Source organism: Culex quinquefasciatus, chromosome 2 (assembly GCF_015732765.1).
Source record: "Culex quinquefasciatus strain JHB chromosome 2, VPISU_Cqui_1.0_pri_paternal, whole genome shotgun sequence".
Taxonomy (NCBI): domain Eukaryota; kingdom Metazoa; phylum Arthropoda; class Insecta; order Diptera; family Culicidae; genus Culex; species Culex quinquefasciatus.
This window is the reverse complement of record NC_051862.1, coordinates 98679262-98695947: the sequence shown is the minus strand read 5'-3', so window position 1 is coordinate 98695947 and position 16686 is coordinate 98679262. Positions and strand designations below refer to the sequence as shown.

The 16686-nt window shown below is 34.0% G+C and overlaps 2 protein-coding genes across 4 annotated transcripts in view; one reads left to right on the top strand and one right to left on the bottom strand.

The window, feature by feature from the left end:
• Positions 1-13188, bottom strand: part of LOC6033791 (nardilysin) — a 32996-nt gene extending 19808 nt beyond the window's left edge. The window contains exon 1 of one of the 2 annotated variants that reach the window (XM_038256078.1): positions 12982-13188. The gene's annotated coding sequence lies outside the window, so the exon portion shown is untranslated. The remainder of the gene's footprint in view (positions 1-12981) is intronic. The other variant, XM_038256079.1, reaches the window with a different exon arrangement.
• A 1725-nt stretch (positions 13189-14913) lies between these two features.
• LOC6033790 (spermidine synthase) lies at positions 14914-16469 on the top strand. 2 transcript variants are annotated; one of them, XM_001844140.2, is made up of 3 exons: positions 14914-15068; positions 15165-15349; positions 15558-16469. In XM_001844140.2, exons 2-3 carry the CDS (start codon positions 15222-15224, stop codon positions 16297-16299), a joined length of 870 nt encoding a protein of 289 aa, XP_001844192.2. In that variant the 5' UTR covers positions 14914-15068; positions 15165-15221; the 3' UTR covers positions 16300-16469. The 2 variants fall into 2 exon arrangements, with proteins under 2 accessions (XP_001844192.2, XP_038112008.1); XM_038256080.1 differs by having other exon boundaries at positions 14949-15064.
• The last annotated feature ends 217 nt before the right edge of the window (positions 16470-16686 follow it).

The following is a 16686-nucleotide window of genomic DNA, read 5'->3' as shown; positions in this document are numbered from 1 at the left end:
CCCTATGGGTATGCCCTACAACATCAGAACTTGATATGCCCTACCCAGGGATGCCATATCTACGGATTTCTCCGTAGATCTACGGATTTCAGCCATTTCTACGGATCTACGGATTGATCTCCAAAATCTACGGATTTTCATGCTGGCTGATAATTGTATGAAGGACGTGAAATTATATTTTTGCGTGATAAAAATGTTTTATGAAAACGTTTTGAACAATCTGTTTTATAGAAGAAGTTTTGAGGAACGTTAAAATGAAAAGTCGTTTAGGAGAAATGAGGCGATGGCTGAAATCCAGTGCAGCTTATCCAGCTTTTGGCGTTCGAATGGTGAACGCCCGAAATGTCAAAATCACGCAGTGGTACCAACATTACGAAAAAAGTGTGTCCACGTGGTTTATGGATGGTCCCTGTACATAAAACTTTAATAAAAAATTTAAAACAAAATCGTAACATAAGTTAAACTTGAGTTAAAAGGCAAATTTGGCTTGAAATTGGAACATGTGGTGTGTATTGGGCCCAAGAAACAAAAAAAATATCCCAAAACATCCTGTTTCTTTTCGGAATCAACTCCTAGCGCTTTGCGATGTTATACTAAGTTATTCTCCGGATCAAAAACTTTAACAAAAATTGAGCATAGGAATATTGTATAGGGTTTTGAGTAACTTTCTCTAAGAAAAGGTTACAAGTGAAAATTCCACATATTTTTTTCGCGTGTTCATGAGGTCATTTTTAGTAACTTTTGCTCTACGAAAAATGTCATTTTTTTTCAGGGATGCACCTTGGGTCCAAGGGGCCCTTGGCGAAGCATCAATTTTGCGCCCTCCTTAATATTTCCCCACTTTGATGAATTGATTTTAAATTCAAATGTTTGCCGATTGCTTTAAAAAATTCTGATTTAAAAATTGCAATTGGAGTAGTAAACAGGTTGATAAAAAAATCCCTAATCCAGTTTTCTTGTTGCAGTATTTTCAAATCGATGATTTAATTTATAGTTTCTATTTTCTACTTTAAATTGATATGAAATTCAAAAATACAATTTAAAAATTAAACATTGAATCTGTTTTTTTAAATTAATTTTAGAGTCAAAAAAATTCAAAGTGTTTTTTTATTTAATTTTTTATTTGTGAAATCAAATTGATTTAAAATTCAAAGATTTTGAACAAAACTAAGGAAAAAATATTTTTCAAACCACCTATAACAAATATTTTTTGTTTATAAATTTAATTATTTCTATATTTCTTAATAACTAAAACCAAATTTGCTTCGAGATACATATGTCCAGAGCATTAATATGGTAAATGAGCAATTCTCTGAGATTTCGGTCATTCGATTTTTTTTGTATCAAAAAACGGACCTCGGATTCGTGATCAGGGACAAAAGTTACCCCTTAGGACAAAGTTTCACGCAAATCGAAGAGGGGTCGGGGCAACTTTTCCCGATTTCGTGTGAGTTGGTAGAGAATTACCAATTTTTTAATCCGGCTGAAACTTTTTTGGTGCCTTCGGTATGCCCAAAGAAGCCATGTTGCATCATTAGTTCGCTCATATAATTTTCCATACAAATTTGTCAGCTGTCCATACAAAAATGATTTATGAAAATTCGAAAATCTGTATCTTTGGAAGGAATTTTTTGATCGATTTGGTGTCTTCGGTAAAGTTGTTAAGTTGTTAAGTTAAGTTCGACACCGAAAAAATATGGTAGTTGGTAAAAAAAAAATTTAGTGATTTTCTACTTCACTTTTTGTCATTAAAACATGACTTGCAAAAATCACTATTTTTATTTTTTTTATTACTTCACTTTATGTCATTAAAACATGACTTGCAAAAATCACTATTTTTATTTTTTTATTTTCTGATATGTTTTAGGGGACATTAGAAATTTTCCGAAAAGGCAAAAAATCTTTGAGCGAGTTATACATTTTTTAATCAATACGGATTTAAAAAAAAAATCGAAACATTGGTCACAAAAATTTGTCAACTTAATTTTTCGATATAAAATCAAATTTGCAATAAAAAAACTTTAGTTACATTTTGATAAAGTGCACCGTTTTCAAATTATAGCAATTTTCAGGTAACTTTTTTGAAAATAGTAGCAGTTATTTATTTTTTAAAATTAGTGCCCACTCTTGAAAAAAATATTTTTGAAAAGCTGAGAAAATTCTCTATATATTGCATTTTTGAACTTTGTTGCTCTTGATTAAAAAAAAAAGACCGATGAATGAAGAGTTGGCATTTGATATCCCCTAAAACATATCAGAAAATAAAAAAATAAAAATAGTGTTTTTTGCAAGTCATGTTTTAATGACAAAAAGTGAAGTAGAAAATCACTAAATTTTTTTTACCAACTGCCATATTTTTTCAGTGTCGAACTTATCCATACCTACAACTTTGCCGAAGACACCAAATCGATCAAAAAAATCCTTCCAAAGATACAGATTTTCGAACTTTCATAAATCATTTTTGTATGGACAGCTGACAAATTTGTATGGAAAATTATATGAGCGAACTAATGATGCAACATGGCTTCTTTTGGCATACCGAAGGCACCAACAAAGTTTCAGCCGGATTAAAAAATACAAAAATTAAAATTAAAGAAAAAAGATCGATTCCGTACAGAATTGCTCAAATGTGTTAATTTTGGCAAAAAAACGCTGTAATATCACACAACCTGAAATCCATGTAAAAATTTTAAATATATATATATCCTTGATTTTTTTTGTACATAAAAAAGATAAAAACAAAATTCATATTTTTATCATATAATTGATTTTTTTTTTGAATTTATGACATTAATATAATTTTTATGAACGGTCTACACAAACAATTTTCGAAAACCGCCGTAGGCCAGATAAAATGCCTTCGCTGCCGGATCTTAGGTAGCCCTGGCTTAGCATTTGCGGAAAATTTAAAATTTTCTAAATTTAGATAATATTTAATGAATGAAAGGGCTATCTTGAATAAAAAAATCGTGCTGTTCGGGTGACATTTTGAAAACTATCTTTTTTATTTTATATATTTAAGTGGCTGTATCGCAAGAACGAAAAGACAAATCTACAATATTTTTTAGACGATTTTATAAAAAAATTGTACATAAATAAAAACTAAAAAAAATAAAAGAAATGGACACTTATGAAGAAAAATTTTTCATCGTAGAATCTTTATCAAAATTTCAAAAAAATGCTTTTCGATTGCAAGTTCGATTCTACTTTCAAAAATGCAGTTGAAAATGTTTAAAATTTGTGTGAAAATTGTATAAGTCACGGCCAAACATACGTTTTTTTGGGAAAATTTAAATGCAAATTTTGGGAATTCAAAAGTTAATTATAAAAATGTGTATTTTTTTGTTAGAGTTAAAAATCATATATAGCATGCCTGCGATCGATTAAAAAATATTTTGATTTTTAGTGAATTTCCGTTGTACATTACTGCAAAGTTTTTTTCAGCGAAAAATAAATCGTCAGTACTTAGATATTTTTAAAACTAATGATTGCAAAACAGCTGGGCAGGTGTAAAATGCATGTCCGAAAACACCAAATCAATCGAATAGTTCATTCGCACGATAAAAAATTTCGACTATTTAAAAACCACTTGAAAACGTTGCAAATGTCATTTAAGTAATATTATATGTATTATGAAGGTTTATCAAATTATACATCAATGATGGGAATAAGACTGTGGACATATTTTTTATGTAATATATATAAATTCAATGTTAATGGTGCCATTTTTTCTAAATAGGGTACCTAACAAATTATGGTAAATCATTTTTTGTAATAAAAATCAGAGTTGTCCAGAAAATAGAATATAATATTTACTTTCAGAATCTGTAACAATATTGAGGATGTTTTCTTTGAAATTTGCGAGTTACAGCAATAAACTGAGAAAAAGAAACGTCATTCTGTCACGACACAATTTATCATAACCATCATAACGGACATATGTACATAAAATCATAAAAAAACATATTTTCAAAAAAAACTATTTGTTTGGGAAATACTATAACCCCTAGCTAGAATAAAAATATTTTGGGTTCCCAAGACACCAACCACCTGGATATTTTTTTTAACAAGTCTACGGATTCGACTCCCACCAGACCTGGCATCCCTGCCCACCAGACCTGGCATCCCTGCCTACCACACCAGAACTTGATCTGAGAACTTTTCAAAATCCGTACCCACCCTAATTTCTATACAGGAATTTGTTCAGGGGACATTAAACTATCACTTGAAGCCCAAGGCGACCAAATTTGAATGACTTTAGTATGATTGTTACGCGCATTTCTGAAAAGTACTCGGAAAATGCACTTTTTTGTTTTTTGTTTTGCGCGAGTTGTAGACCAATTTTGGGATTTTTTTGTTTTATGAAAACATTGTTCCTGACATCCTAATCTATCATTCTAGGGGTGAGCACCGAAGATTTGACAACTTTCCATTTTTTTGGGACGGCCTACTGTGCACCCTTAACATGTTTGACAAATCAACTTTATTACTCATTTCTTATGATAGGGGTTTCAGAATTTCAATCTTTCTGACTCATCGACAAGGTCTGATAAAAAACCTATCCTACGATAGTTCGCATGGACTAATATTTCTATCACAATATCTGAAATCCGGCCTCCAAAAAGTGTATTAATGACACTTAAGTGCTCAATTTCCCGGGAAATCCCGGGAATTCCCGGGAAATTTTAAATTTATTGAAAATTGTTGTGATCTTGGTTTTGAATAATATTATGCAACATTAATGGTTTAAATAAGTGTGAAGATCAATTAACAGCTTGACTGCATGTAAAAAATCCTCCAACTACAAGAAAATGTATTTTGGTATTTTTTGATGAGAAATTTTAAACTTGCCTCTGTGACCAGTTTATTGAAATGAAAAAAAAATCATGCAGAAATTATGTTTTCCATGACAAATACTGGTTTCAGCTCTTGAACAAATGGTAAAGATTTTTAGGGTTCGTTTTACTCCAAACAAACCAATCAAAATCAAAAAATCAGACCATCCACATTAACGACCCCCTGGTCTTTTGTGGTCTCTATTGCAAGTTTCTGCTCGAACCTAGGAGTCCGAAGGCTTGAATGGGGAGAGCACCCAAACCTCTTTCTACTCCAAGGAACCTTCCACCCCAGTGTTTGAACTGACGACCTATGGATTGCGAGTCCAACCGCCGCCAGCGATTCCACCGAAGTAGGCTTGGTTTGATGTGTTGTTTGTACTTATGGCATGGAGACGACTCCTACACCTGGAATGACTTAACGGCCTAACAACCAAGGCCGGGACCGACATTTTACTTCCTCATCCGATGGAAGGTTGGAGCAGATGGGAATCGAACCCGGAATCATCCGCTTATAAAGCGGACAGCGTATCCATTCGGCCACGCACTGCCACCAAACCAATGTTTTCAAATAGTTGAAGCAAGCTTTGAATATATTTTTTGCATTTTTGAGAACAAACAATAGAAAGTAATTTTTCAATTATTTTTTTATATTATTATGCAACATGATTCAAATTAAACGATAAATTAACATCATTCCACAAAAAGTCTTCTATTTTTTACATTTAACCCTCTAACACCTGTAGTTGCACCAGTGCTCCATAATTCTTTTTCTTCAAATTGTAATTTCTTAAGTACTAAGTATTCAACCAATTGAATTAATTCTTTTTTTCAACATTCGATTTTCATCTCATTTGATCATGGTAAACAAAAACGTAAAAAAAATCTCAATTTTAATTTGGAGGTAAGGAGTTAATATTGTTTGGATGAAATAACATCAATCTGTTAAAAGCTTACCTAATTGTAATAATTTAATACTCATTAAGCAAGATTTATTCCCAGTTGCTTCTAAAATTGATATTATCAGAAATAATTCTGATATCATAATTTATGATAATCTGATTATTTATATTAAACAAACAATACAAAAAAAATCATGTTAAGTTTGTTCATTTATTATTTTTTCAGAGCATTTTCAAAAAATAGTTCCAAAAATTTAAGAAAATGTATACTTCCGCTTGAATGTAAATTTCCCGGGAAACGGGAAATATTTTTTTTTCGGGATATCCCGGGAATTCCCGGGATTTTTTTTTCCCGGGACGGGAAATTGGACGCTCTACTCATAACATTTGATAGGGTTGTCAGATCATTGATGTTTTAGGTTCATTCAAAAGGTCTTTCGATTATCTAACTAACGACGGGTCGCATAATGAACCCGGACATGATGGCGAAAGTTATGAGTATTTAAGTGATATTTTAGTAGTTTTTGGAAGCCGGATGTCAGATATATCGATGAAAATTATGTTCGGATCCATCATGCAAACCGTCATTAGTTGGATAATAGAAAAACATGCAAAGAAGATCTGGAAACGCTATCAAAAGTTATGAACACTTAAGTGATACTTGAGCGTCGTTTTGGCATTTTCATTTTCATTTCCTAAAAACATAGTAATAAGTCCATCCCATAGCACTATTACTCGGTTGGCACGCGTTCAATTAAAAAAAAAAACATTTCTAATTAGTTAAAATGCATCTTCCCACAGCCGGCTGCCTAAGATTTTTAAAATATCAACCGATAGTTGAGCTGTGGGTAAGACGGCCATCCCACCGTTTTAATAAGTATACTAATGAATATTACTAAAATGTTTAGCAATACTGTTCCTCATGCCAAATAATTCATATGAAGTCACCTTTGCCAAACATATTGTTTGAAATAGTATAAAAATAGTTAAAAATAAACAAATAATTTTTGAACTTGAAACTGGATGTAATTTTCATGTATTGCAAATAGCGATGAGGTATTTGCAAAAAATGTTTTAAAAAATAATTTATTTGGGGGCTAGACGACCACCTCCTCCGGGGGTAAGACGGCCAACCATAATTTGTAAATTTTATTTGATACAGGTTAAGACATATTTGTAGATAAGGAAAAGTATTTTCAATAAAACTATCCATTTGTAATCAAAATTCGATAACATTTTTACTGTGATATAGCAAAACTCATTAAATAGAATGAAATCCTATCAAACTTTTCATAAAAATCGCTAAATTAATATTGTTTACATAATTTTGATTTACTTATTCAAATCGAAATACACAAACTAATTATTTTGCATCAAATTGTGTTTGTTTTGTGGTAAAATTCACATTAGAGCGTCCAATTTCCCGGGGTTACAAAATTCCCGGGAAACGGGAAATTTTCAACAAATTTCCCGGGAAATTTGAAATTTAACGAAAATTATTCCAACCCTGTTTCTGATTAATCTTTTGCAACGAAATTGTATAGAACAGCAACTTTAATGGTCAAAATAAGTGTGAGGATCAATATTGATCAATGGCTTGACTGCTTGTGAAAAATCATGCAACTTTGAGAAAATATATAAACTTTCTAATTTTTAAATCTTACAAATCGTCCCAAATGAAAGAAAATATTATTAGTATTTTTGTTGAGAAGGATTTTTTTTAAATCAAAGTGTTTCGATAGTGAAAATCTATGCTCCACAACTAAGGCTACCAACTCTTGCTGAGCCAAAATCCGTATACCGTAAACTGGGGTGACTTTGATAGCCCGGGGTGACTTTGATAGGTTTTTCAAATGCCCGTCAAATTAATATCTAAACATTTTTGAGAATTTCGAGTATGCAAGCATTAAGGGATAGCTTATTATCGAACATATATGCAAAAATGTGACTGTTACATTGGATGTATCAAAATTAGTGGCCAAATCAAATTTCTATCAATGTCACCCCGGGCTATCAAAGTCACCCCAGTTTACGGTACTTTACCGATATGACACCATGGTATAACAAAAACAATCAAGGAATTATTTGATAAGTTTGGAATTAGGGAATTGAAAATATTTTTGTTAAACGTTTAAAAGTTTACGAAATGTCATGTTTGCTTTTACGAATAATATCGTTGTTCGTGTTTTCACGAAAACATTTCTAGAGTTTTTATTGGAAAGGTCCTATAAATACAAGCACAACACAAGGTTTTCACAAGCCAACATTTGATCTTTTATTTAATAAAAATGTTTTGTAAGGTATTTGAAAAGAACAATCATTGACAATCAATTTTGAACTGAGGAAAATCAGGAAAATTATGCAAACGGAATCGAAGAAACACCTTATAATGTGGCCCTCTTAAACCTTACCGTTTCGTCAACGGATCCACAGGCGTGTATCGTTCTTTTTGCGACAAGACTCCGCCTCCCCGGTCTCCTAATACCTATATTTACACTTAGAACGCGCTCGTCTCGGGATTCGAACCGGCGACCTCTGGATTGTAAGTCCAGTGCGCGGTCCGATTCATCCACATAGGCAGACGATTATGCAAGTTATCCCTTTAAAATCAAACTGACAGTTAAATAAAAATATCTAATTAGAGAAAGCTTTGGCCCAATTAAAAAAGCATTGAAATTTTTAAAAAGTTGTTAAAATTCCGTACAAATCCGTATTATGCGAAAAATTCCGTACAAAAATTCCGGCCTGTTAAAAATCCGCGGAGAAGGTCGAAAATCCGTACGGTAAGGAAAAAATCCGTACAGTTGGTAGCCTTATCCACAACTATGAAATTGCTTTAAAATTTGTCTCAGCGGCAATAAAGTTAAAATAATAAAACCAAAAAATTCAACTTGTGAAAAAATAAATAAACATTGAATTTACCTTAAACTTTTAGCGCTTTTTAACTTGAAACACTATTTCATCAAATCACAACTCAAAATTTTCAAATATTTGGAGCGAGTTTTTGAAAAATAGTTGCGTTCTTTGGCTAACTTTCATATGATACGAAGTTGTTTTTTAATAGTTTTTCATGGTTTTATGATATGATTTTAGTTTTAAGGTATACAGCCTAATAAATGAATTAGATTAAAATAATTTTAAGTATTTAAAAGTGGTTGAAATTCAACAAAATAATTTCATATACACAGAAAAAAAAGATGGAAATGGTGACAGATTTTGTGGCAAAATAAATGATAAATTTTACCCCAGAAAATGATGAAATTTCATCAGTTTTTGATGAATATTCATCAGGTTCACATTTTTACACATTTTTTATGTAATATTACTCAAAAAAGAGGTAATATTCAACCTACCAAATTTTCAACATTCCAAAATTCAACTTTTTTTTCTGTGTATAACCCTCTTACGCCCTTGGTAGCTCACGTGCTTCATAAATTCATAACTTCAATCTGTAATTTCTCGAATACTTAGAAACAAATTCTTCTCACACAAACCTTTTTTAAAAATTTAATTATATCAGTTCAATTTCCATCCAATATGTTCAAGATAAAAAAAAGTCTAACAAATCTCAATGTTGATCTTGGCCGGAAGATGTAAATATCTTATTTTAAAATGATATTAAAAAAAAACATTAAAAAAGGTTGTCAAACATAAAATAGTTTATATTCATTCCATAACAGCGTAAGTTTTGTGGTCCAAAATATTAGCAAACAATATTCCTAGTGGTGAATGCATCAGAAATAAATATTATCTGAATTAAACCTTGACATGAAATTTACAGACAAGCTGATTAGTTCAATATGAAATAAATAAAATCAAATCAGGTTCTCCAATTATTATTTTTTGTATAATTTCAAAACATTGATGCCAAAAAAGTAGGGAAATGTATACTTTTGCTTGTATTTCGGGAATTCCCGCGAAATTTACAAATTTCCCGGGAAACGGGAAATATTTTTTTCCGGGAAATCTCGGGAATTCCCGGGACGGGAAATTGGACGCTCTAGTTCACACGTTTTATAAAATGTGGTCGCAATGATATGAAATTCACTGAGCCAAAATATGAAATTTTTAACAGCATTTTTCTTCAAATTTGAAACTTGATTTTTTCAACCAAAATAGTTATGATGTTCAGAGAAGTCTGTTCAACGAGTCATGTAGGTATTTGGGTGGATTTAGCAAAGTTATTTAGTTAATTTATTGCACTGACCGTCTTACCCTACATGGGTGGCCGTCTCACCCCGCGTATTTCGTATAAATACGATTTCAATTATTTTTTTTAAAATTGCTGAAAAGTATTGAAATTTGGTTTTTAGACCAACTAATTTATATCATATCTATAATGGACTACTAGTAGAACAATATGAATTTATTTTGAGATAAAAATAATATGTTGTTTACATTTTATGATACTTCTCCCTTAGGGTGGCCGTCTTACCCCCATCTCCCCTACCACATGGCTCATGGTCGCACCACTTACCATAGTGAATGCTGATTTAGCAGTCTTCATCACTCAAGTATCGGACTAACATTCCTATCCTATTCACTTTGCATGTTTGGACTTGTTTAGAAACATCAAGATTTAGATTCCCATTACTGCCCAAGATACAAATAATTTTTTTTTATGGAGGGCTAATTGTTTCGACACTTATATGAAAGATCCAATGAATGGCTTCTTTGGGCATAGAAAAAAAAACAGCTGAAGACTCTTTGATCTCGCGAGCTTCATTGAGTTGCCGAAGATCTGTATGAAATTGCTCAAAATGTCTAGAATGCTCAGCTAAACAATGTCGTGAAAATTGGAAAGGTTACCGTTTACACACTCCGATAAACATAAAATCGCATTGAGGAAGCCGTCCACACCAGCACAAGTTCTCTCTTTTCTCTTATCCTCGATTCATTCATTCACGTGTTGACTGGAAACATGTACAAACATCACGTTTCGCCAAAAAGCCCCAGCCAAACACAGTTCAATAGCTTACTAATAAGAAGTTTTGCTTGAGTGGGTCAGCCATTGGCAGGTTGGGAAATAATGACCTTGCCGGTTGCATCAATTGGTTTAACAATATCGAACTGAACGGTTATTTGTTTTAAGTGCTTTGTGGCTATGAACGATATGTGTATTTTGTATTCTGTATGAGAAACAAATAATGCATAATAAATTATGTTACTTGTTAATGATAGTTCATTTGGATATCATTTAGCCAATTGATACAATTATCTAACTTATCCTTTTTTATGAAAGAAGTCCTTGTTAATCTGGAACTTCGACCGTATTAATCAAGAAGTGTCAGTTATACAGTCTGTAGAGATATGTGATCAACAACAATTTTTAAGGAATACTGTGCCATCCCGTTTTTGGCAACACGATTTTTTCAAATATTTTTGTTTGCCAAAAAAAAACGTAAATTTTTAAATTGTTCATTATTGTGTGAAATTTTAGATTAGTTTTTAATCATAAATTCAGAAGAGAAATGATGTTAGTCTCATTCTTCACACCTTTTTGACAAGAGAAAATATGTCGAAAATTCGTGTTACCAAAAATGGGATGGCATTGTACATCTTTAAAAAATAAAAACCTTACTTTATGCAAATAATTTATTGACTTGTAAAACAAAACTGTGATTTAAAGAAACATAAGAAATATTTATTAAGGTAACAAAAAGTTGTATCTTAGACAAACAGACATGTTTTCATACAGCAATTCCCCACGAAATCAAAAAAAAAAATCCGATCGGGACTAAAATTGGAGTAAGGGAAATATACCCATTTCAATCACTCTAAGCCGTTCGATCAATTGTCATAACTTTTGCCGTTTTCCGCTATTACATCAACATTTTCCGATGTATCAACAATGGAGAGTTGCTTCACGTTGTTTGCTCAAGGAGTCATTACACTACTGCAAACAAATAAACAAACTCGCACTTTTTCGTGTTTGACAGTTTGCCAAACTCTCAAACTCGTTTGCGGCAATCAAACTCGTTTGCGGCAAACACGCAAACAAGGCAAAATGTATGCAGGCTGACGTTTGTACAAACAAAGCAGGAAAACTGGCAATCTGTCAAAAAGTGCGAGTTTGTTTGCCGTAGTCTAATAGCTCCTTCACTTTTATTTGAGCTATTTATTACTTTGAAACTGTCAAAAACACTTTATGAAAGCTGTAATTCATGATCAAAGTGCTGATAGTCCGATAATAGAAATAGGCTGAAAAGTGTGTAGTTCCCCAAGGTGTCAAAAAATAAGACCCCTATTTTTTTCATGGCCGTTAGGGCGACCTACACCGTGTTAGGGTTATCCAAAAAATGGCCATTTCAGTCGGTTTTCGCAATAAGCCACATTATTTCAAAAAAACATAACTCCGCGCCATTTCAACCGAATTAAGCTTTCATGCACGCAAATGAAAGGTGATTTTTGAGCTTTTAGAGAAATATAGTTAGATTTTAAAAACATAGCGTTATATTTGAAAGGCTGTATGAAAACTGCTGTCTAGAAACCTATGTCTAAAAATATTGTTTTCGGATTTTTGGAAAATTTTACATTACATATCTCAAAATGTTTGAAGTTTCATCAACAGCATTCCAAGGTATGATTTTTCGAAAATAAAAATTGATTTTTAGACGCGCTTTATTTACTAAAACTGCAATAACTTTGATATTTAAGCGATGACTTAAACTTTTTACGGTTCTAAAATTTTCGTAATTGAAAGACGCAACAGATTTACGGGAGATTGTAGACAAAGAATGTATCCTGCTCAAGTCAGTGAATGTTTGTACTATGTACAAAGATAACTCTTTTTACGCGGTGGCGTTACGCTTTTTATTTCGTCGATTTCTCTCGAACAACGAGACATTTCTGAAATCTTTAAAATGCAGTTTGTAGGCTTTGTTCAGATTTACAAAACGCTTTTTGAAGCATGCAAAAATGTTGTATGGTTTAAGAGAAATCGACGAAATAAAAAGCGTAACGCCACCGCGTAAAAAGAGTTTTCACTGTACCTCTTTTTACGCGGTGGCGTTACGCTTTTTGTTTCGTAGATTTCTCTTAAACTTTACCAAATTTTTGCAAGCTTCAAAAAGCGTTTTGTAGATCAGAGCAAAACCTATAAATTGCTTTTAAAACATTGACAAATTAGAAAAACGTAACGCACCGCGTTAAAAGACGTTTCACTGTATTACGCTTAGAAAATAATGTTTCAAGAGAACAAATAGGTGGATTGATTTGTCATAAACTTTTTATCAAATACAAACCAGCAGAGGCAATGTTCTTCACACTCACTATGCTTGCTACAGATTTTTGTATAACAATTCACACCACAGATAATTTCTAATTCACTGAAAGCAGACGCTGTGAAGTTACTCTTAATTCTCAAATAATTTGGAAATCTATAAATTTTTATGCTGTTTTCGCCGAAAAACCGCACCACATGGACAAAATGCCGTAAAAATAATCACTTTTGTTGCGAATGAAAGGAGAAATGTCAAAACGACAAAAATAGGTCAGATTTTTACACCGTCTTCGATTACACCGATGATGTTCGGCGTTCGGGTTTGGGAGTTTGGGGACCGGAGTCGAACGGTTTAAACCAAATTTCTAAAATTTGTATTCTTTTTTAATGATTCAATTTACAAAAAAAATCATGTTTTTTAAACTGCAATTAAGTCAGGGGTATTTAAAAACACCGAAAAAAAAATTATTGGACCATTTAAAAATGAACCTCTAGAACTGTTGCCGAAATGTTGAATATCTGGAGTTTTTTTTTTTTTGAAAAGGTCCAATAAACCAAATTTCCAGTTTTTGCTTTTTGGGTGTTTTTGAAACCGCCTTGAGTCAGGGGTATAATATGTAATACCACTAGTCACACATTCAACTTGCGCCGATCCATGATTTAACACAAGAGATTGGCTAGTAACAGGCTCTCGTCGCAATTAAACTGTAAAATTACAAAGAAAGATCGAAGATCTTTCTGGAGCTAGCTTCTATGTTCGGGCGGGGTCAGTCAAAGCCCAACGACTTAAAAATTTGACCGTCTGGTCACGTCTGGTTCTCTGCCTTTCTGAAATGGATCATTGGAAGCACCATCCCAGTCACGAAGTTCTAGTAGGATTCTAGCAGAGTTCTCACAGAGCTGGATATTCTTTGGGAGTGTTCTTTTATTACGTAACGCAGTTAGGGGGGGGGGAGGGGGTGTCAGCGTCTGTTACGAAATGTTACGAAAATTGGGGGTGGGGGGTGTGATGAAAAATTATGTTACGTAACGCAAAATTTTCATATAACCATGCATAAAAAAATGCAAAAAGACCTTGTGTTACGCGTTACAGGGAGGTAGGGGGGGGGTCGCTCAACTGTTACGATTTGTTACGAAGGGGGGGGGTCAAAATCCCAAATGTTGCGTTACGTAATAAAAGAACGCTCCCTTTCAGCATTTTATAGCAGAAATGTGGAGTTTTTTTAGAAGGTCCAATAAACCAAATTTATAGTTTTTGCCTTTTGGGTGTTTTTTAAACTGCCGTGAGTCAGGGGTATTGAAAAACATCCAAAAAGCAAAAGCTAAATATTTCTTGAAAAAATTGGTTAATTGGGTCCTAAAATGAAGCTAAGATTGCTTATATTATTGCTCACAACGATAAAGCTTATTTTTCTGAGTAAAATGACCCTTTGTACGACCACAAAGAGTTTAAAATGGATTTTTAAATCAATTATGAAAAATCTACCGGTTTTTAAGCGTGTTTTTAATAGCTGTACATAAAAATTTACATATGGCTTTAGGACCCTATTGAACCTTTCCACCCAAATATTCCACCGTTCTAGCAGGTTTCTGGCAGAACCAGCTCTGCTAGAATATTTCGTGACTGACATCTTATAATCGGAACTGAGACAATGTAAAATGTTCTATAATATACGGGAGCTGTATCAGCATAATTGAAGACAAATACTGCTCTAATATTTTGTGCAATTTTTTTCGAGGTTTTAGAGTGCTTTAAAAGCTGATGTACTTGCTCATAATGTTTTCCCGATTAGCGCCAGTTGACAATACGATGCAATTATAATGTTTGAAAAATAAAATATAGACTTTTTTAACGGTCCTACCGAGGGTCCTACAAACATCTAAAAAAATCTCATTCCGGTGTAATGTATTCGACGTAACGATTAACCTGTGCCATTATTCCAACTCATAATCAAGTTTCTGGCATCTCTGCTGAAGCTTTAACTTATTCAGCTCAAGTGTGTAGATGTGTACTTTTTTGTAGCCGTTCCATCTATCTTTCGGCATTCCCCAAAGCTGATTGTGAACAGTTCGGACAAGCCACGTTTAGCTGGAGAACTTAAGTAGTAGGTAAGTTGAGATTGTTTTAATCACTTGTATGTAACTACAATTAACAACTCTGATTTATTGTTGAGTAATACATTATTTGGGTTTGTACAATTACAGATATTCAACAAAGATCAAACAACGTAGTTCGTCAAAAACAGCTATCAACGCCGAGCAATGAATCCATCGGAGTGGTTCAGCGAGATCTCCGACGAGCTGTGGCCAGGCCAGTGCTTCTCGGTCAAGATCAAGAAGGTTCTCCACGAGGAACGGTCCAAGTTCCAGGATATCAAAGTGTTCGAATCGTAAGTCATTACTCGCATCAGTTACAAAACCCGAAGAACATAAGCTGTATGAGAGATGGCACGAGACACTGATAACGCAATTTGGCAGGGTCAACGAGTTGATTACTGGAGTTAGATCTACTTCTTCGCGTGTTCTCATTCTTATCACTAACTAACTTGGCTTAGTGATTATTGTTTCGATAGTTAGAAGGTTTTTTTTCAATTTTAGGGAATCTCACGGAACTGTTCTCGTGCTCGACGGCATCATCCAGTGTACGGAGCGGGATGAATTTGCGTACCAGGAGATGATCTCCTTTCTGCCACTATGCTGCCATCCAAGCCCGAAAAAGGTCCTCATCGTGGGCGGTGGCGACGGTGGTGTGGCTCGCGAGGTGGTCAAGCATCCGCTGGTGGAAGAAGTCCATCAGGTTGAGATCGATGACCGGGTGGTCGAGCTGTCGAAAAAGTATCTCCCGTTTATGGCGTGCGGATTCGAATCTCCCAAGCTAAAGCTCACGATCGGCGATGGGTTCGAGTACATGAAGCAACGCGAGGGAGAGTTCGACGTGATCATCACGGACAGTAGCGATCCGATAGGACCGGCGGCGTCTCTCTTCCAGGAATCGTACTTTGGGCTAGCGAAAAGGGCACTGAAGCCCAACGGAATAATTTGCTCACAGGGTGGCACCTTTTGGATCGACAAGAAACACGTGCGAGAAACGCTGGACCATTGCCGGAAGCACTTCACCGTGGTCGGATATGGGGTGGCCAACGTTCCGTCGTATCCGTCGGGACAGATTGGATTCTTTATTGCGAGCACCAACGATCAAACAAAACTGAGCGAGCCAGCCACAACTTTCACCGATAAGGAAGTGGACGAGATGAAGCTTCGATACTACACGACCGAGATCCACCGGACTGCATTTACGCTGCCGAGATATGCGGCCAAATATCTGTACGACGAAAAGTGAAGCTGCCTTTATCATTTGGAATGTAACACTTTTTTGGATGATGATTTTTTGGTTATTATTTACAAATTGTTAAAAGATTCGGTGTGTACAAAGTGCAAAAATGGGTACAAATCTTAATACATTGCCTTAAATTTATCAAATCAATAAACGTTTGATATCTATTCGCTAAATTCATGTTTTCGATTTCTCGGACCCTTGCAATGAAATCTCCAAAAGGTATCCACGTGGTTTATGGACGGTCTCCTGGTTGTCGAAGTTCGCAATCTACTCCTTCTTTCATCGGCCAAATCCTTCCCAGCTGCATAACTAATTCGTTGCTCTTTATTCCTGGACATTCTCTTTCTGACTCGATAAATCTTTTAAAATTAGTTTGTTCTTGTTTGCAGG

Excerpts from the sequence above, each read along its gene's own strand:
- LOC6033790 (XM_001844140.2), top strand. The coding sequence starts at position 15,222 with ATGAATCCATCGGAGTGGTTCAGCGAGATCTCCGACGAGCTGTGGCCA. Across the intron at positions 15,350-15,557 it reads GATATCAAAGTGTTCGAATC|GGAATCTCACGGAACTGTTC; the intron begins GTAAGTCATTAC and ends TTTCAATTTTAG.